Genomic DNA, 25,090 nt, shown 5'->3' on the forward strand with positions numbered 1-25,090 from the left:
GGTAGAGTGGCCAGACGGAAGTCTCTCCTCAGTAAAAGGCACATGACAGCCCACTTGGAGTATGCCAAAAGGCACCCAAAGACTCTCAGACCATGAGAAACAAGATTCTCTGGTCTGATGAAACCAAGATTGAACTCTTTGGCCTGAATGCCAAGCATCACGTCTGGAGGAAACCTGGCACCATCCCTACGGTGAAGCATGGTGGTGGCAGCATCATGCTTTTCAGTGGCAGGGACAAGGAGACTAGTCAGGGTCGAGGAAAATATGAACAAAGAAAAGTACAGAGAGATCATTGATGAAAACCTGCTCCAGAGCGCTCAGGACTTCAGACTGGGGCAAAGGTTCTCCTTCCAACAGGATAATGACCCTAAGCACACAGCCAAGACAATGCAGGAGTGGCTTCGGGACAAGTCTCTGAATGTCCTAGAGTGGCCCAGCCAGAGCCTGGACTTGAACCCGATTGAACATCTCTGGGGAGACCTGAAAATAGATGTGTGCAATGCTCCCCATCCAACCTGACAGAACTTGAGAGGATCTACAGAAAAGAATGGGAGAAAGTACTCAAATACAGGTGTGCCATGCTTGTAGTGTCATACCCAAGAAGACTGGAGGCTGTAATGGCTGCCAAAGGAGCTTCAACAAAGTACTGCATAAAGCGTCTGAATACTTACACTACCGTTCAAAAGTTTGGGGTCAACTAGAAATAACCTTGTTTTCCATGAAAACACACATGAAATGAGTTGTAAAATGAATATGAAATATAGTCAAGACGTTGACAAGGTTATAAATAATGATTTTTCATTGAAATAATAATTGTGTTCTTCAAACTTTGCTTTCGTAAAAGAATCCTCAATTTCAGCAATTACAGCCTTGCAGACCTTTGGCATTCTAGTTGTCAATTTGTTGCGGTAATGTGAAAAGAGATTTCACCCCATGCTTCCTGAAGCACCTCCCACAAGTTGGATTGGCTTGATGGGTACTTCTTACTAGAGGTCGACCGATTATGATTTTGACGCCAATACCGATACCGATTATTGGAGGGCCAAAAAGCCGATGCCGATTAATCGGCCAATTCTTTGTTTGTTTATTTATTTATAATAATGATAATTACAACAATACTGAATGAACACTTATTTTAACTTAATATAATACATCAATAAAATCAATTTAGGCTCAAATAAATAATGAAACATGTTCAATTTGGTTTAAATAATGCAAAACAAAGTGTTGGAGAAGAAAGTAAAAGTGCAATATGTGCCATGTAAAAAAGCTAAGGTTTAAGTTCCTTGCTCAGAACATGGGAACATATGAAAGCTGGTGGTTCCTTTTAACATGAGTCTTCAATATTCCCAGGTAAATTTTAGGTTGTAGTTATTATAGGAATTATAGGACTATTTCTCTCTATGCGATTTGTATTTCATATACCTTTGACTATTGGATGTTCTTATAGGCACTTTAGTATTGCCAGTGTAACAGTATAGCTTCCGTCCCTCTCCTCGCTCCTACCTGGGCTTGAACCAGGAACACATCGACAACAGCCACCCTTGAAGCAGCGTTACCCATGCAGAGGAAGGGAAACAACTACTCCAAGTCTCAGAGTGAGTGACGTTTGAAACGCTATTAGCGCGCACCCCGCTAACTAGCTAGCCATTTCACATCGGTTACACCAGCCTAATCTTGGGAGTTGACAGGCTTGAAGGGGTGGCTATAATTGGTGGAACGTTCCAACAGGAATCTGTTCCAAAAAACGTAAAGTAAAAGGTTGCCAACCAACAACGCATACAAAGTAGCAACGCATACAAACCTAGCTAACTAGCTGCCGAATAGGCATCAACTCACCACGTAGCTTATTCTTAATGTTTGTCTATAGGCAACCAGAGTGAGGACAGACATTTTTCGGAATAAACGTGATGAGTGAAAAACGCAATGAAATAGACCACTCACTACCCGGTATCTTATTCTGCCGCTATACAACCTTGTATGCATTGTTTTTGGCAACCTTGTTATTTACGAAGTTTTTGGAATAGATTCCTGTTGGAACGTTCCACAAATTATACCCACCCGGTTTGAAGTCATAAACAGCTTGAAACACAGCGAAGAGCTGCTGGCAAAACGCACGAAAGTGCTGTCTGAATGAATGCTTACGAGTTATGTTATGTCAATGTTATGTCAATGTTATGTCAAAATTACGTAAAATTCTGGCAAATTAGTTCGCAAAGAGCCAGGCGGCCCAAACTGTTGCATATACCCTGACTCTGCGTGCAATGAACGCTAGAGATGTGACACAATTTCATGTTAGCAGGCAATATTAACTAAATATGCAGGTTTAAAAATATATACTTGTTTATTGATTTTAAAGAAAGGCATTGATGTTTATGGTTAGGTACATTGGTGCAACTACAGTGCTTTTTTCGCAAATGCGCTTGTTAAATATGAGTGATGTACCGGATGCTGGAGTGAGTAGTCGTGCTGCACCTCGCTCCGCGGGTAATATTACATTTCATTACATTACATTACATTGGAACGATTTGATTAGTGTATTGTTAGCTAGCTACATAGTTGTCTCTGCTGTCTTTGTATCAAGGATAAAGGTGTACCTCTGAGGAACTAACAAGGTTAGCTAGCCAGCTGTATTCGTTTGTTCGCACCGTTTTCGAAACGGCGTCAAAACCATAACACCACAGCTAGCTAGCCAACTTTACCAATTAGCAGTACTGTAGAAACTATATACATTACAACGGAACGATTTGACTAGTGTAATGTTTGCTAGCTACATATTTGTCTTTGTATCAAGATAAAGGCATAGTACAGAGTAACTATCGAGGTTAGCTAGCCAGCTACATTTTCTAACATAGTCAACAACGCACCCACTGCTAGCTAGCTAACCCTACCAGCTAGCTGTATCATTTTTAGTCAATAAGATTTTTGCAATGTAAGCTTAACTTTCTGAACATTCGAGATGTGTAGTCCACTTGTGTAGCTAGCAGGACTGACTTTGTGTTAGCTAATTACTTCTGCGTTATGAACTAGACACGGACATGAATGATCCATTGGTAGCTTGTTGTTACCAAGTATTGGTGCTAACCGTGTGTTATAGGATGCTAGCATGCTAGTTAGCTAGTTAGCTACGGCGTCATAGGACACGGTGCACTAGGTGGGTTTTCACGGAAGAATACTGTACCAAGTTATCTAGCGGAGTAAACTAAGTTTGAGCCTATTCCTGGAAACATTGAACCACTGTAGTTTACATCAATTTTAATTTGTAGTGGTAGCTAGAAAAGTTATAATTTAGCGTTTTAGTGTTTCAGTGAATTGTTAGTGAGGGAGGCCCTGCTCTCTCGCTTCCCCAGTTGTTTAGTTAATTTTCATGCCAATCTCCTTTGCATTAGCGTAGCCTATCAACTATGTGTCGGTCTATCCCTGTTCTCTCCTCTCTGCACAGGCCATACAAACGTTTCACATCGCGTGGCCACTGCCACTCTAACCTGGTGGTCCCAGCGCGCACGACCCACATGGAGTTCCAGGTCTCCGGCAGCCTCTGGAACTGCCGGTCTGCGGCCAACAAGGCAGAGTTCATCTCAGCCTATGCTACCCTCCAGTCCCTCAACTTCTTGGCGCTGACGGAAACATGGATTACCACAGAAAACACTGCTACTCCTACTGCTCTCTCCTCGTCTGACCACATGTTCTCGCACACCCCGAGAGCATCTGGTCAGCGGGGTGGTGGCACTGGAATCCTCATCTCTCCCAAGTGGACATTCTCTCTTTCTCCCCTGACCCATCTGTCGATCTCCTCCTTTGAATTCCATGCTGTCACAATCACCAGCCCATTCAAGCTTAACATCGTTACCATTTATCGCCCTCCAGGTTCCCTTGGAGAGTTCATCAATGAGCTTGACGCCTTGATAAGTTCCTTTCCTGAGAATGGCTCACCTCTCACAGTTCTGGGTGACTTTAACCTCCCTACGTCTACCTTTGACTCATTTCTCTCTGCCTCCTTCTTTCCACTCCTCTACTCTTTTGACCTCACCCTCTCACCGTCCCCCCCTATTCACAAGGCAGGCAATACGCTTGACCTCATCTTCACTAGATGCTGTTCTTCCACTAATCTCACTGCAACTCCCCTCCAAGTCTCCGATCACTACCTTGTATCCTTTTCCCTCTCGCTCTCCTCCAACACTACTCACTCTGCCCCTACTCAGATGGTATTGCGCCGTCGCAACCTTCGCTCTCTCTCTCCTGCTACTCTCTCCTCTTCCATCCTATCATCTCTTCCCTGTGCTCAATCCTTCTCCAACCAATCTCCTGATTCTGCCTCCTCAACCCTCCTCTCCTCCCTTTCTGCATCCTTTGACTCTCTATGTCCACTATCCTCCCGACCGGCTCGGTCCTCCCCTCCTGCTCCGTGGCTTGACGACTCATTGCGAGCTCACAGAACAGGGCTCCGGGCAGCCGAGCGGAAATGGAGGAAAACTAGCCTCCCTGCGGACCTGGCATCTTTTCACTACCTCCTCTCTACATTTTCCTCCTCTGTTTCTGCTGCTAAAGCCACTTTCTACCACTCTAACTTCCAAGCATCTGCCTCTAACCCTAGGAAGCTCTTTGCCACCTTCTCCTCCCTCCTGAATCCTCCTCCCCCTCCCCCCTCCTCCCTCTCTGCGGATGACTTCGTCAACCATTTTGAAAAGAAGGTCGACGACATCCGATCCTCGTTTGTTAAGTCAAACGACACCGCTGGTCCTGCTCACATTGCCCTACCCTATGCTTTGACCTCTTTCTCACCTCTCTCTCCAGATGAAATCTTGCATCTTATGACGGCCGGCCACCCAACCTGCCCGCTTGACCCTATCCCCTCTCCAGACCATTTCCGGAGACCTTCTCCCTTACCTCACCTCGCTCATCAACTCATCCTTGACCGCTGGCTACGTCCCTTCCGTCTTCAAGAGAGCGAGAGTTGCACCCCTTCTCAAAAAACCTACACTCGATCCCTCCGATGTCAACAACTACAGACCAGTAACCCTAAAACTCTTGAACGTGCCGTCCTTGGCCAGCTCTCCTGCTATCTCTCTCAGAATGACCTTCTTGATCCAAATCAGTCAGGTTTCAAGGCTGGTCATTTAACTGAGGCTGCTCTTCTCCGTGTCACGGAGGCTCTCCGCACTGCTAAAGCTAACTCTCTCTCATCTGCTCTCATCCTTCTAGACCTATCTGCTGCCTTTGATACTGTGAACTATCAGATCCTCCTCTCCACCCTCTCCGAGTTGGAGAGGCGCGGCTCACTCTTGGATTGCGTCCTACCTGACAGGTCGCTCCTACCAGGTGGCGTGACGAGAATCCGTCTCCACACCACGTGCTGTCACCACTGGTGTCCCCCAGGGCTCAGTTCTAGGCCCTCTCCTATTCTCGCAATACACCTAGTCACTTGGCTCTGGCATATCCTCACATGGTCTCTCCTATCATTGCTATGCAGACGACACACAATTCATCTTCTCCTTTCCGCCTTCTGATAACCAGGTGGCGAATCGCATCTCTGCATGTCTGGCAGACATATCAGTGTGGATGACGGATCACCACCTCAAGCTGAACCTCGGCAAGACGGTGCTGCTCTTCCTCCCGGGGAAGGACTGCCCTTTCCATGATCTCGCCATCACAGTGGACAACTCCATTGTGTCCTCCTCCCAGAGTGCTAAGAGCCTCGGCGTGACCCTGGACAACACCCTGTCGTTCTCCGCTAACATCAAGGCGGTGACCCGATCCTATAGGTTCATGCTATACAACATTCGCAGAGTACGACCCTGCCTTACACAGGAAGCAGCGCAGGTCCTAATCCAGGCACTTGTCATCTCCCGTCTGGATTACTGCAACTCCCTGTTGGCGGGGCTCCCTGCCTGTGCCATTAAACCCCTACAACTCATCCAGAACGCCGCAGCCCGTCTGGTGTTCAATCTTCCCAAGTTCTCTCACATCACCCCGCTCCTCCGCACACTCCACTGGCTTCCAGTTGAAGCTCGCATCTGCTACAAGACCATGGTGCTTGCCTACGGAGCTGTGAGGGGAACGGCACCTCCATACCTTCAGGCTCTGATCAGGCCCTACACCCAAACAAGGGCACTGCGTTCATCCACCTCTGGCCTGCTGGCCCCCCTACCTCTGCGGAAGCACAGTTCCCGCTCAGCCCAGTCCAAACTGTTCGCTGCTCTGGCACCCCAATGGTGGAACAAGCTCCCTCACGACGACAGGACAGCGGAGTCAATCACCACCTTCCGTAGACACCTGAAACCCCACCTCTTTAAGGAATACCTGGGATAGGATTAAGTAATCCTTCTAACCACCCCCCCCCAAAAAAAGATATAGATGTACTATTGTAAAGTGGTTGTTCCACTGGATATCATAAGGTGAATGCACCAATTTTGTAAGTCGCTCTGGATAAGAGCGTCTGCTAAATGACGTAAATGTAAAATCAACACCCGTTTGGCAAAATAGGCTATGATTCAATGATAAATAAACAGGCACCGCATCGATTATATGCAACGCTGGACACGTTAGATAAACTAGTAATATCATCAACCATGTGTAGTTAACTAGTGATTATGTTAAGATTGATCGTTTTTTATAAGATAAGTTTAATGCTAGCTAGCAACTTACCTTGGCTTCTTGCTGCCCTCGCGTAACAGGTAGTCAGCCTGCCATGCAGGCTCCTCATGCGTTGGATTGGATTAGTAACCGGAAGGTTGCAAAAACGAATCCCCGAATCCCCCCTGAACAAGGCAGTTAACACCCGTTCCTAGGCCGTCATTGAAAATAAGAATGTGTTCTTAATCTGACTTGCCTAGTTAAATAAAGGTGTAAAAAATAAAATAATAATAATCGGCAAATCGGTGGCCAAAAATACCGATTACCGATTGTTATGAAAACTTGAAATTGGCCCTAATTAATCGGCCATTCCGATTAATCGGTCGACCTCTACTTCTTACGTACCATGCGGTCAAGCTACTCCCACAACAGCTCAATTGGTTTGAGATCCGGTGACTGTGCTGGCCACTCCATTATAGACAGAATACCAGATGACTGCTTCTTCCCTAAATAGTTCTTGCATAGTTTGGAGCTGTGCTTTGGGTCATTGTCCTGTTGTAGGAGGAAATTGGCTCAATACCATCCACAGGGTATTGCATGGCGTTGCAAAATGGAGTGATAGCCTTCCTTCTTCAAGATCCCTTTTACCCTGTACAAATCTCCCACCTTACCACCACCAAAGCACCCCCAGACAATCACATTGCCTCCACCATGCTTGACAGATAGCATCAAGCACTCCTCCAGCATCTTAGAATTTTTTCTGCATCTCACGAATGTTCTTTTTTGTGATCTGAGCACTTCAAACTTAGATTTGTCTATCCATAACACTTTTTTCCAATCTTCCTCTGTCCAATGTCTGTGTTCTTTTTCCCATCTTAATGTTTTCTTCTTTATTGGCCAGTCTGAGATATGGCTTTTTCTTTGCAACTCTGCCTAAAAGGCCAGCATCCCGGAGTCGCCTCTTCACTGTTTACGTTGAGACTGGTGATTTGCAGGTACTATTTAATGAAGCTGCCAGTTGAGGACTTGTGAGGCGTCTGCTTCTCAAACTAGACACTAATGTAATTGTCCTCTTGCTCATTTGTGCACCGAGGCCTCCCACTCCCCTTTCTATTCTGGTTAGAGCCAGTTTGCGCTGTTCTGTGAAGGGAGTAGTACACAGCGTTGTATGAAATCTTAAGTTTCTTAGCAATTTCTCGCATGGAATAGGCTTCATTTCTCAGAAGAAGAATAGACTGACATGTTTCAGAAGAAAGTCCTTTGTTTCTGGCCATTTTGAGCCTGTAATCGAACCCACAAATGCTGATGCTCCAGACACTCAACTAGCTGTTTAATTGCTTCTTTAATCAGAACAACAGTTTTCAGCTATGCTAACATAATTGCAAAAGGGTTTCCTAATGATCAATTTGCCTTTTAAAATGATAAACTTGGATCAGCTAACACAACGTGCCATTGGAACACAGAAGTGATGGTTGCTGATCATGGGCCTCTGTACGCCTATGTAGATATTCCATAAAAAAATCTGCAGTTTTCAGCTACAATAGTCATTTACAACATTAATATCTACACTGTATTTCTGATTAATTTGATGTTATTTTAATATTGTTTTTAAAAAATGCTTTTCTTTCAAAAACAAGGACATTTCTAAGTGACCCCAAACTTTCGAACGGTAATGTATGTAAATGTGATATTTGTATTTTTTATGATTTAAAACCTGTTTTTGTTTTGTCATTGTGTAGTATTATTGTGTATTTTATATTGTATTATACAGGGTGCATTTGGAAAAGAGACCTAGGGCTCAATATGTCTTCCCTGTCTAAATAAAGGTTAAATAAAACCATTTAAAAATCATTGTTGTTGTACTATATGTATGTTCGACCACAGTTCCAAAAAACACCTGTATACAATGGAGTAAAACTGTAATACAGGATGTGCAGTGTGTGCAGGCTTTTGTTCCAGCCCATCTCTAACTCCTGTGATTCACCTAATGGCTGTCTTCAAATTATCATGATTACCTGAATTAGGTGTGTTGTTAGTGCTTGGCTGGAACTAAACTCTGCACACTATGTTGCCCACCTAGGATCTTACCAGGGTACAACAGAGCTAGGGTTCTAGGGTAGTGAAGTCATTCTCACCTTTAGGCCCAGGGTTGCCAGGAGGGCCCCGGACAGACAGACCTCTATCCCCCTTGGCGCCGAAGTTGCCAGGGAAGCCAGGATAGCCATTTATACCAGGATTCCCTGAAAACATATAGGCAATTATAAAATAGTTCACTGGGTTAGAAACTGGTGCTGGCAACCCCATGGATGAATGTTGGATTCCCACATGGGCCACATGTTGATAGTTAACCCTTGTGTAGTCTTAGCATGCTGTATACTCCCCTTGTCCTTCACTAAACCCCTAAAATAAAGCAGCTTAATTGAAATTTTAACGCCAAATCTATTTTGCATGAAGAAACAACCTGTCATTCATCACAAACAGAAAGACTGCATTTAATCAGTGGACACCCCTCGTTTTTATTACAACACACCTGTCATAATAGTTTTCTTTCCTAAAGTAGAGGTTTATTATTATTATTATTGCTAAAGGTACTGCATAGATGTAAATGTAATTTTTTTGCAAGCGATAGCTCTTGCATAGCCTAAGAAAGTTAGCAAAAATGTGCAGAAAGTAGTTTTGAATGCATTTTATTGAAGGGAAACAATAACAGTCTTGAACTTTTTTGGCAACATAGAAATATATTCTTATATACTGTACAATGAGGAATTCAACTACAAAATACTAGTCTTCTCCAATGTTTTTAACCAATGCCCCCACCCACAAGGTGTATAAACAACAACAATAAATAAGAATAAAATAAGATAATAGAACGTGAAGAACATAAATCAATCAACTCAAATTAGCAAATGTAGGACAGTATGCAAGTGTGGTTGCAAGGACTTTGCAAATGTATTTCTCACATGTGCAGCACATAGTATTTTACAGTCCTTCTTTGGGGGGGAAGAATTGGCATCTCCTCCTCTTGCCTGCCCCAGCTGCAGACCCAGGTGGAGAAGAACAAGATTCAGCCCCATGGACAACTTTCACAAGCGCTGCAAACGCTGCTGTGTGGGGAAGCCACTTCCTTCTTTGAATGTGTGGGGTTACACGTGCCTTTCCCAGCTGCTCCAGGAACAGCCTCCTCTTGTTCCGCTTATCAGGCATCCAGGTAGGGTTGATCTTGTTCTATATCACGAAGGCATTGTATGAGACACATCAATGATGCTATGGAAGATGACCAGGTGCCAGCGGGCAGTCATCCTCCTGCAGCTGTATGTTCCAATCACATTGTCCAGGTTGTTCACGCCTCCTTTGTTGTGGTTGTAGTCCAGGATGATGGCTGGCTTCCTGTCCTCACGATCACTGATCTCAGCCGTTTTGTGCAGTGTGCTCAGGAGGACCACATTCTTGTTTCTCTTTGGGATGTAAGAAACTAGAGTGGTGGTGGGAGTGAAGGCAAACTTTAATGAGAATGCCTCTCTCCCCCTTGTTGTGAGGAGTGCAGGGGGGAGCTCAGGCTTGTTCTTTCTAACTGTGCCAACCACTATGATCTTCCTCTTCAGGAGCTGCTGGCTGAGTTCAATCAGTAGCACACAATCTAAATTTCGCATTGTGTGTGCACGTGTGTGTCTTTGTGGTTTTTGTGGTGTGTAAATGATTTTATAACTGCCGAGTCAAAAATGACCCTAAGACAATCTTTGTAACCTGGTGGTGTACAACTTTCATGGAAATATGAACAAAGGCAATGTTTCACTTTTTCTAATGTTGGGGTCACTCTAGGAAAAGTCATACAATTTTAAGTTGAAAAAAGGTCATTTAGGGGGTTTTCTCTGCTGTTAAACATAGTGGCCGGTCATTTTTGACCCTTAAGAGAACACAAGGGTTAAGTAATTTGCTGTGGATAAAAATGTATGCAAAAAAAAAACCCACCATGACCAGCGGATGATCCTATCAATTCTCTGCTAATGCTGTGATACTACTGCTGGGCTGTTACTGTATGTATGATATTGTCTTTATGTCAAGAATCTCCCCCAGAGCTCATGGCTAAAGCCCTCACCTGAAGGTCCTGGGTTGCCTTGATGACCCTTCTCTCCCTTCAGTCCTGGGTCTCCTGTGGTTGTTATCGTCTCACCCGCTGAGCCTTTCTCTCCTGCAGGAGGAGATGAGTGAGAGACAACAGTGAGAAGAGTGAGAGAAGAGTGTGACACATTTACACATTCTGTAAAACAGATCAAGTGAGACACGAATTAGACAAGAATGAGACACACTCACACATTCTGTGACATAGGTCAAATTGCTGGGATGCCAGGTCTCTTGAAAAAATAATGATCATAATTTACCTGGATCTCCAGGTCTCCCTCTCAGGCCTTGCACTCCCAGGTTGCCCTTCTGTCCAGGGCCCCCTGGGGGCCCCACACCTGGGGGGCCCTGAGTCCCCATCTGGCCTGTCCGTCCACGTATACCCTGAGAGCCGGCATCGCTCCGATCACCCTTGGGCCCCGGAGGTCCCTACAGCAAACAGACACCAAACAGTTAAGTCTGGGTACATCATGGGTAGGGCCCCAAGTTTTTCCAAACCACATGGCCTGGCCATGAGAAAACACAGGCACTAGTTACAGGCTATAACAACAGCCAAGAGCTTAGCCTGTTCTGACCTTGTGGTCAGGTCCCAAATCGTAGTCCAGCATGCTAACGCTGTTCACTTATACAATGGTTCTGATCCTTAATCAGATATTACTGTTACAATGACCATCCTTCAGTCATTGGCATTGATTGTACAGTGTGTAATGGTGTAGGTGGAGTAGGTCACACTCACAGGGTTGCCCTTTAGCCCAGGCTGGCCTTTCAGTCCTGGGTATCCAGGGACCCCGTCAGTCCCATCGCTCCCAGGAACTCCTGGAGCCCCAGGTGAGCCAACAGGCCCCCTGTCTCCTGGGGACAGGGGACCTTTGTCCCCCTTGGGTCCTGTAGAACCTGGCACGCCTGGTAAACCATAGGGACCCTACAGATACAAAGACAAAGGACAAAATCATTAGAATAAAATCTCCCACATACAATGTAAAAACGCCTTAACAAAAAGGCCTATATAAAGAATTTGTATCTGAATCTGGGGTTGATTCCATAATGTCTGTCAGTCCAGGTCAAGTCACCTGTGGACCTGGTGGACCTCCAAGACCTTTGACTCCTCTAAATCCCTTGGATCCAGGATCACCATCTCGACCTGGTGAAACACAAATGCTGTAAATACAGGGGCAGCTATAGAGTATTCTACACATACTAACTTATAGTAGAGAAGCAAACCTGTGTGGATTATCAAAAATAAACACTTAAGACAATGGATGGACGCATTAATAGTTACTTTTCATACAGTTATTATGCATTCAGACATGCAAATATACAGAAAATATTCAAATTCAGACGTGTTCAGCTACAGTTGTAGTCTGTAGTGCCACTAAGGACCATTCTCAGATGATGATAGATGGTCTCAGAAAACTGTGAGAGACCCCACCGAACAAGGAAAACTTTACCTCATTAGAATCTGACTTTCTGGGCCAGAGATATTGGAACTTTAATGCAATTTCTAAGGGGTACATGTACAAGCAGGCAAATAGGATAGTCACAGATTCTGACCAAATTTACTGAGGATATCAAACTGTCTATTTACTATTACCAACTGACTATTGAATCATTTATACATACATAGACTATTGAATAAACATAGTTTTGGCATAATTATTATGCTTTAAGCCATGCATATACACAAGAAAAGCATATGTTCCATCATTTTTGGTCAAACTTGGGCTTTAGCAAACAAAAATATTTTTCTCAAACAGTTTAAGTCCACTTTAGCTACCCAGAAAGACACTTCTGAACAATAAGCACTTTAAGACCATGTGCTACATGAGGATAGGACATTCTGAGGCAGAAATATTGGAGAGATACTACACCGGAACTAAGGCAGAGATATTGGACTAATGCAGTCAAAGTTGACAATGTTGAGGTAATGATAGATTTTGTCCATACTTATCTTCATGTCCATATCACTAACATCTTAATGTATACTTAAATATGCAGTACATACTTGGAAAATGACAACGTCCATCATGACAGTTTATTGAATATTTGCTGATGATTCCAGCGTAAAATGTGTTCAATTATAGCTGTGGTATATGCGGGAAAATCAACTCGGGACTGTATGCGTTCTCTAGAAAACAATTAAACTCTGGAGGGTTATTGCCACTCCGCTAGCGTGTCGTGGCACACACCTTCCACATTTTGCATTATTTTCCATAGAACGCATAGCCCCTTGTTGATTATCCCTCACTTGTGATACACAAATAAATACACATCATTTCTCAAGCATTTGATGACATGTGCTGTGTGGTACTATTCTATGGGAATTTAGCCACCCTCTCAAGTTTGTCAGGATAAAAACACTTCATCCAAGACAAATGTGTTATGCAGGGCCAGCCATTAGCATTTTAATATCATATCTAATGAATCGTTTGTACATATAATAGAAACCATAAACATTTGGATACGGTGATACATGTTTAGAATTTTCATTGAATACATCAAAGTGTATTTTTTATCTCATGTTTATATTTTATTGTGTGCCTGCTAGTAATGCTACCCCATAAAAAATAAGAACGAGAAAAGTATTGACTTTGTTGCAAAATTTCCAAAAGAATTGAGTACAGTAGCTAGATTGACACTGTAACTATGGAATATAGTCTGTACTATTGCTCACATACACAAAAAGCTTGATTACCATAATTTCACAATATGATTGCAATGGGAGATATTATCCATTCCATGACTTTGGTCATATTCACTATCATACCTTGATGAATGTTAGAGTGAATCTTCCACATACCCACACAACCTCTGTCAAAATGATATTCAGATCTTAGCACAGGCATTTGATAACTGATATTCAGATCTTAGCACAGGCATTTGATAACTGATATTCAGATCTTAGCAAGTATTACAATAATTACAATTCTGTGAAATGTTTGATATTTGTTGACATTCAGAGAAAACATTTGAAATCTCTTACAACACTTTTTAAATATCTGTCTAATTTAACAGTAGCCGTATAATGTATATCACATTGTCTGTAAGTAAAGTGTGTTATGTTCCACAGAATCCTCCAGAATATGGGGTGGCTTAAAACATCCAGCTTTTGTCATTCGGCCTATTTTGTAGTATTTATGGACTCATTGAATATGACATTAAAACATTTGTTAACTTATATGTTATGGAATACCACAGATTTCTCTTGGATGAAGTGTTTTTATCCTGAAAAACTGTAAAGGGTGGCTAAATTCCCCTTGAAAGGCCATTGGAGCACAAATGGCATCCAATGCTTTAGAAAGTCTGTGTATTCGTATGTCATTAAGATCAGCATATATCCAATAAACTGTCATGATGGAAATTGCCATTTTCCAAGTGTGTATATTTAAGTATACATTCGGATGTTAGTCATATGGACGTGAATATGAATATGGACAAAATCTATCAACTTTGACTGCATTAGTTCCAATATCTCTGCCTCAGAATGTACAATCCTCACAAGGTAAAGTGCTTATTGTTCAGAAGTGTCTTTCAGAGTAGTTAGAGGGGATTACACTGTCTGAGAAAATGATGCACATGCTTTCCCTGTGTATATGCATGGCTTAAGCCTTAATGCATAATAATTATGCCAAAAGTAACTATAATCCAGTCTAAATATGTATAAATTATTAAAGAGTCAGTTTGTATTGATATACTCATTACATTTGGTCAGAATCTGTGGCTGCTTGTATATTTTACCCCTAGAAATGGATATACAGTTTCAATATCTCTGGCCCAGAAACTCAGATTCTTACGAGGTAAAGTTTTCCTGGTTCAATAGGGTCTCCCCCGCAGTTTTCTGAAAGGGTCAATCATCTGAGAATAGTCCTTAGTGGGCTACAGACCACAACTGTAGCTGAACACATTTGAATGTTCATATTTTCTGTATATTTGCATGACTTAAAGCATAATAAATGTATAAAAAGTAACTACTAATGCATCAATTCCATAGTCTAAGTGTTTTTGTTTGATTATCCACTCCATTTTTGTTAAGAATTGCAAGATATTTGTCCTAAAACTGTTACTATTTCCATTATATCAATTTTCACCAGATTGGAAGCCTTAAATCTAAATTCAATTTTGTGTATCCAACATTGTTTGATCTAGCATGGATGACAGCCTTAATCAAGAAAATAGTTTTTTCAAACAGTTCTTCCAGATTGGCTCATCTCCTACTAAGCATAATAGGTCGACAACTGGAAATATTGCCTTTTTCCTGAACATGTGACCTAACATGGAAAAACTCAGGGCCATAGTGATATATATAGACAAAACTTCTGGGCCTAGTCATTGAATGACATGATATGGCATAAAATAGTTGTTATGTCCATGTATTGGTGTTACCTGTATCTCCAGGCCTACCAGGCTCTCCGGCAGGTCCTGGTGGTCCAGGGCTCACATTAGTGGGCATGCAGAGTCGACAGACATCACCCTTCTCACCTAAGAGAGACATAATGACAGGGAGGAAGTGGTTGTTCAGTGGTTCTTGCCAGTGAAGCAACAAAGTAACTTGAGCTCTCATTGCCCCAGTGACAACTCAATGTACTCAAATCAAATCAAATTGTATTTGTCACATGCGCCGAATACAACAGGTGTAGTAGACCTTACTCTGAAATTCTTACTCAAGCTGGAGGCCCTGGGTATCAACCCCTCCCTGTGCAACTGGGTCCTGGACTTTCTGACGGGCCGCCCCCAGGTGGTGAAGGTAGGAAACAACATCTCCACTTCACTGACCCTCAACACTGGGGCCTCACAAGGGTGTGTGCTCAGCCCTCTTCTGTACTCCCTGTTCACCCACGACTGCGTGGCCATGCACGCCTCCAACTCAATCATCAAGTTTGCAGATGGCACAACAATAGTGGGCTTGATTACCAACAATGACGAGACAGCCTACAGGGAGGAGGTGAGGGCACTCAGAGACTGGTGTCAGGAAAACAACCTCTCACTCAATCTCAACAAAACAAAGGAGATGATAGTGGACTTCAGGAAAACCCTGACAAACTTTTACAGATGCACAATCGAGAGTATCCTGTCGGGCTGTGATGGTACGGCAACTGCACCGCCTTCAACCGCAAGGCTCTCCAGAAGGTGGTGCGGTTTTCACAATGCATCACCAGGGACAAACTACCTGTTCCCCATGACACCTACAGTGCCCCATGACACCTACAGCACCCGATGTCACAGGACGGCCGAAAAGATCATCAAGGACTACAACCACCCGAGCCACTACCTGTTCACACCGCTATCATCCAGAAGGCGAGGTCAGTACAGGTGCATCAAAGCTGGGACCGAGAGACTGAAAAACAGCTTCGATCTCAAGGCCATCAGACAGCTAAACAGCAATCACTAACTCAGAGAGGCTGCTGCCCACATTGAGACCTGATCACTGGACACTTTAATAAATGGATCACACTAGTCACTCTAAATCAAATCAAATCAATGCCACTCTAAATAATACCACTTTAATAATATTTACATATCTTACATTACTCATATCACATGTATATACTGTATTTTATACCATCTACTGCACCTTGCCTATGCCGCTCGGCCATCGCTCATCCATATATTTATATGTACATATTCTCATTCACCCCTTTAGATTTGTGTGTATTAGGTAGTTCTTGGGGAAATGTTAGATTACTTGTTAGATTTGTGTATATTAGGTAGTTGTTGGGAATTGTTAGATTATTTGTTAGATATTACTGCACTGTTGGAAGTAGAAGCACAAGCATTTCGCTACACTCGCATTAACATCTGCTAACCATGTGTATGTGACAAATAACATTTGATTAGACTTTTTTACAAGACCTTAACCAACAATGCAGTTTTAAGAAAATAGAGTTAAGAATATGTTTACTAAATAAAATAATGTTTTTTTTGTTTTAAAGAAACAAAATAAAATAACAATAATGAGGCTACATACAGGGGGTACCGGTGCCGAGTCAATGATGTGCGGGGGTACAGGTAAGTCGAGGTAATTTGTACATGTTGGTAGGGGTAAAGTGACTATGCATAGATAAGAAAAAGCGAGTAGCCGCAGCTTAAAAATAAAGGGGGGGGGGGGGGGTTCAATGCAAATAGTCTGGGTGGCCATTTGATAATTTGTTCAGCAGTCTTATGGCTTGGGGGTAGAGTGTGTAAAGGAGCCTTTTGGACCTAGACTTGGTGCTCCGGTACCGCTTGCCGTGCGGTAGCAGAAAGAACAGTCTATGACTTGGTTGACTGGAGTCTTTGACAATTTTTTGGCCTTCCTCTTACTCCGCCGAGTATATAGGTTCTGGATGGCAGGAAGCTTGGCCCCAGTGATGTACTGGGCCATACGCACTACCCTCTATAGCGCCTTATGGTCGGATGCAGCGGAATTGCCTTACCAGGCGGCGATGCAACAGGTCAGGATGCTCTCGATGGTGCAGCTGTAGAACTTTTTGACAATCTGAGGGGGAAAAGGCATTGTCGTGCCCTCTCCAAGACTTTATTGGTGTGTTTGGACCATGATAGTTTGTTGGTGATGTGGACACCAAGGAACTTGAAACTCTCGACCTGTTCCAGTACAGCTCCGAAGATGTGAATGGGGACGTGTTTGGCTCTCCTTTTTCTGTAGTCCACGATCATCTCCTTTGTCTTGCTCACGTTGAGGGAAAGTTTGTTGTCCTGGCACCACCTTTCCAGGTCTCTGACCTCCTCCCTATAGGCAGTCACATCGTTGTCGGTGATCAGGCCTACGACCGTTGTGTCATCAGCAAACGTAATGATGGTGTCGGAGTCGTGCTTGGCCACACAGTCGTGGGTGAACAGGGAGTACAGGAGGTGACTAAGCACATGTCCCTGAGGGGCCCCCTAGTTGAGGATCAGCATGGCATATATGTGTTGTTGCCTACCCTTACCACCTTGGGGCAGCCTGTCAGGAAGTCCAGGATCCAGTTGCAGAGAGAGGTGTTAAGTACCAGGGTCCTTAGCTTAGTGATGAGCTTTGTGAGCACTATGGTGTTGAACACTGAGCTGTAGTCAATCAACAGCATTTCTCACATAGGTGTTTCCAGCCTTTCAAAGCACTTCATGGCTACCGACCTGAGTGCTACAGGCGGTAGTAATTTAGGCAGGTTACCTTAGCTTTCTTGGGCATAGGGACTGTGCTGGTCTGCTTGAAACATGTAGGTATTACAGACTCGGTCAGGGAGAGGTTGAAAATGTCAGTAAAGACACATGCCAGTTGGTCCACGCATGCTCTGAGTACACATCCTGGTAATCCGTCTGGCCCCGCGGCCCTGTGAATGATGACCTGTTAAAAGGTCTTACTCGCATTGGCTATAGAGAGCGTGATCACACAATCGTACGGAACAGCTAGTGCTCTCATGCATGCTTCAGTTTTGCATGCCTCAAAGCGAGCATAAAAGGCATTTAGCTCATCTGGTAGGCTGGCGTCACTGGGCAGCACGCGGGTGGTTTTCCGTTTGTAGTCCATAATAGTTCGCATTCAGTCCTGTATTGACGCTTTGCCTGTTTGATGGTTTGTCTGAGGGCATAACTGGATTTCTTATTAGTGTCCTGCTCCTTGAAAGTGGCAGCTCTAGCCTTTAGCTCAGTGCGGATGTTGCCTTCTGGTTGGGATATGTACGTACAGTCACTGTGGGGATGACGTCGTCGATGCACTTATTGATGAAGCCGGTGACTGAGGTGGTATACTCCTCAATGCCAATGGATGAATCCTGGAACATATTTCAGTCTCTGCTAGCAAAACAGTCCTGTAGCGTAGCATCCGGGTCATCTGACCACTTCCATATTGAGCCAGGCACCGGTACTTCCTGCTTTAGTTTTTGCTTGTAAGCAGGAATCAGGAGGATATAATTATGGTCAGATTTGGCAAATGGAGGGCGAGGGAGGGCTTTGTACATGTCTCTGTGTGTGGAGTAAAGGTGGTCTACAGTTGTTTTTCCTGTGGTGGCACATGTGACATGCTGGTAGAAATGAGGAAAAACAGATTTAAGTTTGCCTGCATTAAAGTCCACGGCCATTAGGACCGCCGCTTCTGGATAAGCATTTTCTTGTTTGCTTATGGCCTTATACAGCTCTTGGAGTGCGGTCTTAGTGCCAGTAGTGGTTTGTGGTGGTAAATAGATGGCTGCAAAAAATGTAGACACACAGCCCCACCCCTCATCATACCAGACGTAGCTGTTCTGTCCTGCCGATGCACGGGAAAGCCAGGCAACTGTAAATTATCAGTGTCGTTATTCAGCTACGACTCAGTGAAACATAAGATATTACAGTTTTGAATGTCCATTGTCAGGATAGTCTCGAACGGAGCTCATCCAGTTTATCCGTTGCCGACTGCTATAGACCACCCAGCTGTGCTCTGGACACCATATGTGAACTGATTGCCCCCGATCTATATTCAGAGCTCGTGCTGCTAGGTGACCTAAACTGGGACATGCTTAATACCCCAGCCATCCTGCAATCTAAGCTTGATGCCCTCAATCTCACACAAATTATCAATGAATTTACCAGGTATCACCCCAAAGCGGTAAACACGGGCACCCTCATAGATATCATCCTAACCAACTTGCCCTCTAAATACACCTCTGCTGTTTTCAACCAAGATCTCAGCGATCACTGCCTCATTGTCTGCATCCGTAATGGGTCAGCGGTCAAACGACCTCCACTCATCACTGTCAAACACTCCCTGAAACACTTCAGCGAGCAGGCCTTTCTAATCGACCTGGCCCGGGTATCCTGGAAGGATATTGACCTCATCCCTTCAGTAGAGGATGCCTGGTTATTTAACCTCTCTAGGCTAGGCGGGACGAATTCGTCCCACCTACGTAACAGCCACTGCTATCCTGTGGCGCGATTTTCAAAACCTTAAAAATCCTATTACTTCAATTTCTCAAACATATGACTATTTTACAGCCATTTAAAGACAAGACTCTCGTTAATCTAACCACACTTCAAAAAGGCTTTACAACGAAAGCAAAACATTAGATTATGTCAGCAGAGTACCAAGCCAGAAATAATCAGACACCCATTTTTCAAGCCAGCATATAATGTCACCAAAACCCAGAAGACAGCTAAATGCAGCACTCACCTTTGATGATCTTCATCAGATGACAACCCTAGGACATTATGTTATACAATACATGCATGTTTTGTTCAATCAAGTTCATATTTATATCAAAAACCAGCTTTTTACATTAGCATGTGACGTTCAGAACTAGCATACCCCCGCAAACTTCCGGGAATTCGCTAACATTTTACTAAATTACTCACGATAAACGTTCACAAAAAGCATAACAATTATTTTAAGAATTATAGATACAGACCTCCTCTATGCACTCGATATGTCCGATTTTAAAATAGCTTTTTGGTGAAAGCACATTTTGCAATATTCTAAGTACATAGCCCAGGCATCACGGGCTCGCTATTTAGACACCCGGCAAGTTTAGCACTCACCATAATCATATTTACTATTATAAAAGTTTGATTGCCTTTTGTTGTCTTCGTCAGAATACACACCCAGGACTGCTACTTCAATAACAAATGTTGGTTTGGTCCAAAATAATCCATCGTTATATCCGAATAGCGGCGTTTTGTTTGTGCTATCCAGACACTATCCGAAATAGTAAAGAAGTGTCGCGCGCATGGCGCAATTCGTGACAATAAAATTCTAAGTATTCCATTACCGTACTTCGAAGCATGTCAACCGCTGTTTAAAATCAATTTTTACGACATTTTTCTCGTAGAAAAGCGATAATATTCCGACAGGGAATCTCCTTTTCGGCAAACAGAGGAAAAAATCCCAAAGGCGGGGGCGGTCGGGGTCACGCGCATAAGCCAGTGTCCCTTGATCGGCCACTTGAGAAAGGCGATAATGTGTTTCAGCCTGGGGCTGGAATGACGACATTCTGTTTTTTCCCGGGCTCTGAGCGCCTATGGACGACGTGGGAAGTGTCACGTTAGAGCAGAGATCCTTAGTAAATGATAGAGATGGAAAAGAAGTTCAACAAATGGTCAGACAGGCCACTTCCTGTAAAGGAATCTCTCAGGTTTTGACCTGCCATTTGAGTTCTGTTATACTCACAGACACCATTCAAACAGTTTTAGAAAATTTAGGGTGTTTTCTATCCATATGTAATAAGTATATGCATATTCTAGTTACTGGGTAGGAGTGGTAACCAGATTAAATCGGGTATGTTTTTTATCCAGCCGTGTCAATACTGCCCCCTAGCCCTAACAGGTTAAAAAAATGCCTTCCTTACCATCTTAAATAAGCATGCCCCATTCAAGAAATGTAGAACCAGGAACAGATATAGCCCTTGGTTCTCTCCAGACCTGACTGCCCTTATGCAACACAAAAACATCCTGTGGCGTTCTGCATTAGCATCGAACAGCCCCCGTGATACGCAACTTTTCAGGGAAGTTAGAAACCAATATACACAGGCAGTGAGAAAAGCCAAGGCTAGCTTTTTCAAGCAGAAATTTGCTTCCTGCAACACAAACTCAAAAGTTCTGGGACACTGTAATGTCCTTGGAGAATAAGAGCACCTCCTCCCAGCTGCCCACTGCACTGAGGATAGGAAACTCTGTCACCACCGATAAATCCACTATAATTGAGAATTTCAATATGCATTTTTCTACGGCTGGCCATGCTTTCCACCTGGCTACCCCTACCCCGGTCAACAGCACTGCACACCCCACAGCAACTCGCCCAAGCCTTCCCCATTTCTCCTTCTCACAAATCCAGTCAGCTGATGTTCTGATAGAGCTGCAAAATCTGGACCCCTACAAATCAGCTGGGCTAGACAATCTGGACCCTTTCTTTCTAAAATTATCTGCCGAAATTGTAGCAACCCCTATTACTAGCCTGTTCAACCTCTCTTTCGTGTCGTCTGAGATTCCCAAAGATTGGAAAGCAGCTGCGGTCATCCCCCTCTTCAAAGGGGGGGACACTCTTGACCCAAACTGCTACAGACCTATATCTATCTTACCCTGCCTCTCTAAAGTATTCGATAGCCAAGTCAACAAACAGATTACCGACCATTTCGAATGCCACCGCTCCTTCTCCGCTATGCAATCTGGTTTCAGAGCTGGTCATGGGTGCATCTCAGCCACGCTCAAGGTCCTAAACGATATCTTAACCACCATCGATAAGAAACAATACTGTGCAGCCGTATTCATTGACCTGGCCAAGGCTTTCGAATCTGTCAATCACCACATCCTCATTGGCAGACTCAACAGTCTTGGTTTCTGAAATGATTGCCTCGCCTGGTTCAGCAACTACTTCTCTGATATAGTTCAGTGTGTCAAATCGGAGGGCCTGTTGTCTGGGCCTCTGGCTGTCTCTATGGGGGTGCCACAGGGTTCAATTCTTGGGCCGACTCTTTTCTCTGTATACATCAATGATGTCGCTCTTGCTGCTGGTGACTCTCTGATCCACCTCTACGCAGACGACACTATTCTGTATACTTCTGGCCCTTCTTTGGACACTGTGTTAACTACCCTCCACACGAGCTTCAATGCCATACAACTCTCCTTCCGTGGCCTCCAACTGCTCTTAAATACAAGTAAAACTAAATGCATGCTCTTCAACCGATCGCTGCGTGCATCTGCCCGCCCGTCCAGTTCTGACTAAGAATATGTGGACAACTAGAAATACCTAGGTGTCTGGTTAGACTGTAAACTCTCCTTCCAGACTCACATCAAACATCTCCAATCCAAAGTTAAATCTAGAATTGGCTTCCAATTTCGCAACAAAGCATCTTTCACTCATGCTGCCAAACATACCCTCGTAAAACTGACCATCCTACCGATCCTCGACTTCGGCGATGTCATTTACAAAATAGCCTCCAATACCCTACTCAATAAATTGGATGCAGTCTATCACAGTGCCATCCGTTTTTTGACAACGAAGCCCCATATACTACCCACCACTGCGACCTGTATGCTCTCGTTGGCTGACCCTCGCTTCATACTCGTCGCCAATCCCACTGGCTCCAGGTCATCTACAAGACCCTGCTAGGTAAAGTTCCCCCTTATCTCAGCTCGCTGGTCACCATAGCAGCACCCACCTGTAGCACACGCTCCAGCAGGTATATCTCTCTGGTCACCCCCAAAGACAATTCCTCCTTTGGCCGCCTCTCCTTACAGTTCTCTGCTGCCAATGACTGGAACGAACTACAAAAATCTCTAAAACTGGAAACACTTATCTCCCTCACTAGCTTTAAGCACCAGCTGTCAGAGCAGCTCACAGATTACTGCACCTGTACATAGCCCATCTATAACTTAGCCCAAACAACTACCCCTTCCCCCACTGTATTTATTTATTTATTTTTGCTCCTTTGCACCCCATTATTTCTATTTCTACTTTGCACTTTCTTCCACTACAAATCTACCATTCCAGTGTTTTACTTGCTATATTGTATTTACTTCGCCATCATGGCCTTTTTTGCCTTTACCTCCCTTATCTCACCTCATTTGCTCACTTTGTATATAGACTTATTTTTCTACTATATTATTGACTGTATGCTTGTTTTACTCCATGTGTAACTCTGCGTTGTTGTATGTGTCAAACTGCTTGCTTTATCTTGGCCAGGTCGCAATTGTAAATGAGAACTTGTTCTCAACTTGCCTACCTGGTTAAATAAAGGTGAAATAAATAAATAAAAAAATTCTCCAGTGATTGAACATTGGCCAATAGAACGGATGGTAGACGCGGGTTACCCACTAGCGACAAATTCTCACAAGGCACTCTGATCTGCCCCCCTTTACTTCCTTCTTCAATCAAGTCAAAATTACATTTTATTAATAAAGCCCTAAATAGCAAAATGTCAAAACAAACAAACACATCACTTTACAGTAACCAAGCCTATAAAACATACCTTCCATGAAGCTATGCAAAAAATGAACTGTTACATTTGTCAAGAAGACACAACCATTAACTTTTACTGAACATGACAGTTGCAAACTGCACCTTAAATTCCATATCCTTACTCCTACAATGCCCTTTACAGAATAACGTATTTGTCACAGAAAATACCTGTTTCTCCGAACCCGCCTCTATCTCCTGGTTGTCCTGGGATGCCTTTGATGCCTTTAGGACCGGGTGGTCCAGGGTTGCCTCTCAACAGATCTGTGCAAAGAGCAAACCCACCAGGCAAAAACACGTTGAATGAATATTGTTGCAACATCATATTGCAATGAACTTAACGTTAAACGCTAATGGAAATTTCGTTGAATTTGCTGAAAGTAAGTTGTTGTTCTGAGGTTAAAACTTTACCATTGTCAACCAAATAAAATATCAATGTACATTCAACGTAATGTCTCGTTGAATTGATTAATCCTGTCATTGACAAATGTTTTATCCACTCTCATATCTAAAACTACAAATATGGAGGAATTAATACTTCACCCTCTCTGAGATGGGAGCCTGTAGTCACAGGCTAGCTAGCTAACTCTAACCCTGCTAACCGTTGTTAGACAGAGGCTATGCAGGGACTTGAATTACATTACAGTGGAATAAGATTTTGGTCACAAGTTACTAAACCTAGATCCAGCCTTACCCTTTGCATTGCTGTGAATGTGGGATTATAGAGTATAGCAGCATAATATTAAAAGATAGCTAACTGCTCCTTCAGATAGTTTCTGAGTTAATGCTGTAGTAATTGTGGTATCTTTGTAATAACCATTATGTCAGACTTTTGAGGATGACCTAAAGTGGCCACTTGAGGACGATAAAGTGGCCAGGTGAGTTGAGCAGGTACCTGGAATTCCAGGGGGTCCACGGTCGCCTATGGGGCCATCGTTTCCAGGGGGCCCAGTGGGTCCAGGGGGGCCAGTTATGTAGGGGGCAGGTTCCCCCCTCTCCCCTTTATCCCCAGCTAAACCAGGGGGTCCAGGATTCCCAGGGGCCCCAGGGAAAGACAACCCTGAAAACACAATACAATGGTCAGCTTGGTGTCTGTGTGTGTGTTCGCACGTGTACAAGGGACCACGTCACCGTGAAGGGCGATGCGTGACAATGTGTGACAATGCGTGTGTGTATATGTTTGTCACTGTTCCTGACAGATTTATGGCAAAGGGCAATCACTGTTGGCCACTGTTTTATCCCGGTGGTCTCTAGTTAAACTTTTAATGTGCGCTTAGATCATCCACACAGATGATCTTAATGTTTCCAAAATGTCCCGCTCACTAAAAGCAGAGCTACATGTGAGGTCGGTGATAACTTAGTCCTACTTTCTCCCCAAAATGTTAAAGCTCTCTACAGGGTTTTATCTTCGGTAGAAATAAAACCTGGTAATCAAGCAGACTAAGGGGTGATTTAACTATTTGACAATCATTCAGTAAAATTGAAATTTGCGACATGAGTGTC

The 25,090-nt window shown here is 43.7% G+C and overlaps 1 protein-coding gene across 1 annotated transcript in view; it reads right to left on the reverse strand.

Annotated features, from left to right (window-relative positions):
- LOC106612355 (collagen alpha-5(IV) chain) overlaps positions 1-25,090 on the reverse strand; it is a 143,974-nt gene that overhangs the window by 35,315 nt on the left and 83,569 nt on the right. The window contains exons 21-28 of the mRNA XM_014213415.2: positions 24,483-24,647; positions 23,759-23,851; positions 15,073-15,168; positions 11,763-11,833; positions 11,429-11,614; positions 10,953-11,121; positions 10,670-10,762; positions 8,709-8,813 (exon numbers count right to left, since the gene is read on the reverse strand). Of these exons, the coding sequence (XP_014068890.1) occupies positions 8,709-8,813; positions 10,670-10,762; positions 10,953-11,121; positions 11,429-11,614; positions 11,763-11,833; positions 15,073-15,168; positions 23,759-23,851; positions 24,483-24,647 (978 nt within the window). The remainder of the gene's footprint in view (positions 1-8,708; positions 8,814-10,669; positions 10,763-10,952; positions 11,122-11,428; positions 11,615-11,762; positions 11,834-15,072; positions 15,169-23,758; positions 23,852-24,482; positions 24,648-25,090) is intronic.

Source organism: Salmo salar, chromosome ssa09, assembly GCF_905237065.1.
Source record: "Salmo salar chromosome ssa09, Ssal_v3.1, whole genome shotgun sequence".
NCBI lineage: Eukaryota > Metazoa > Chordata > Actinopteri > Salmoniformes > Salmonidae > Salmo > Salmo salar.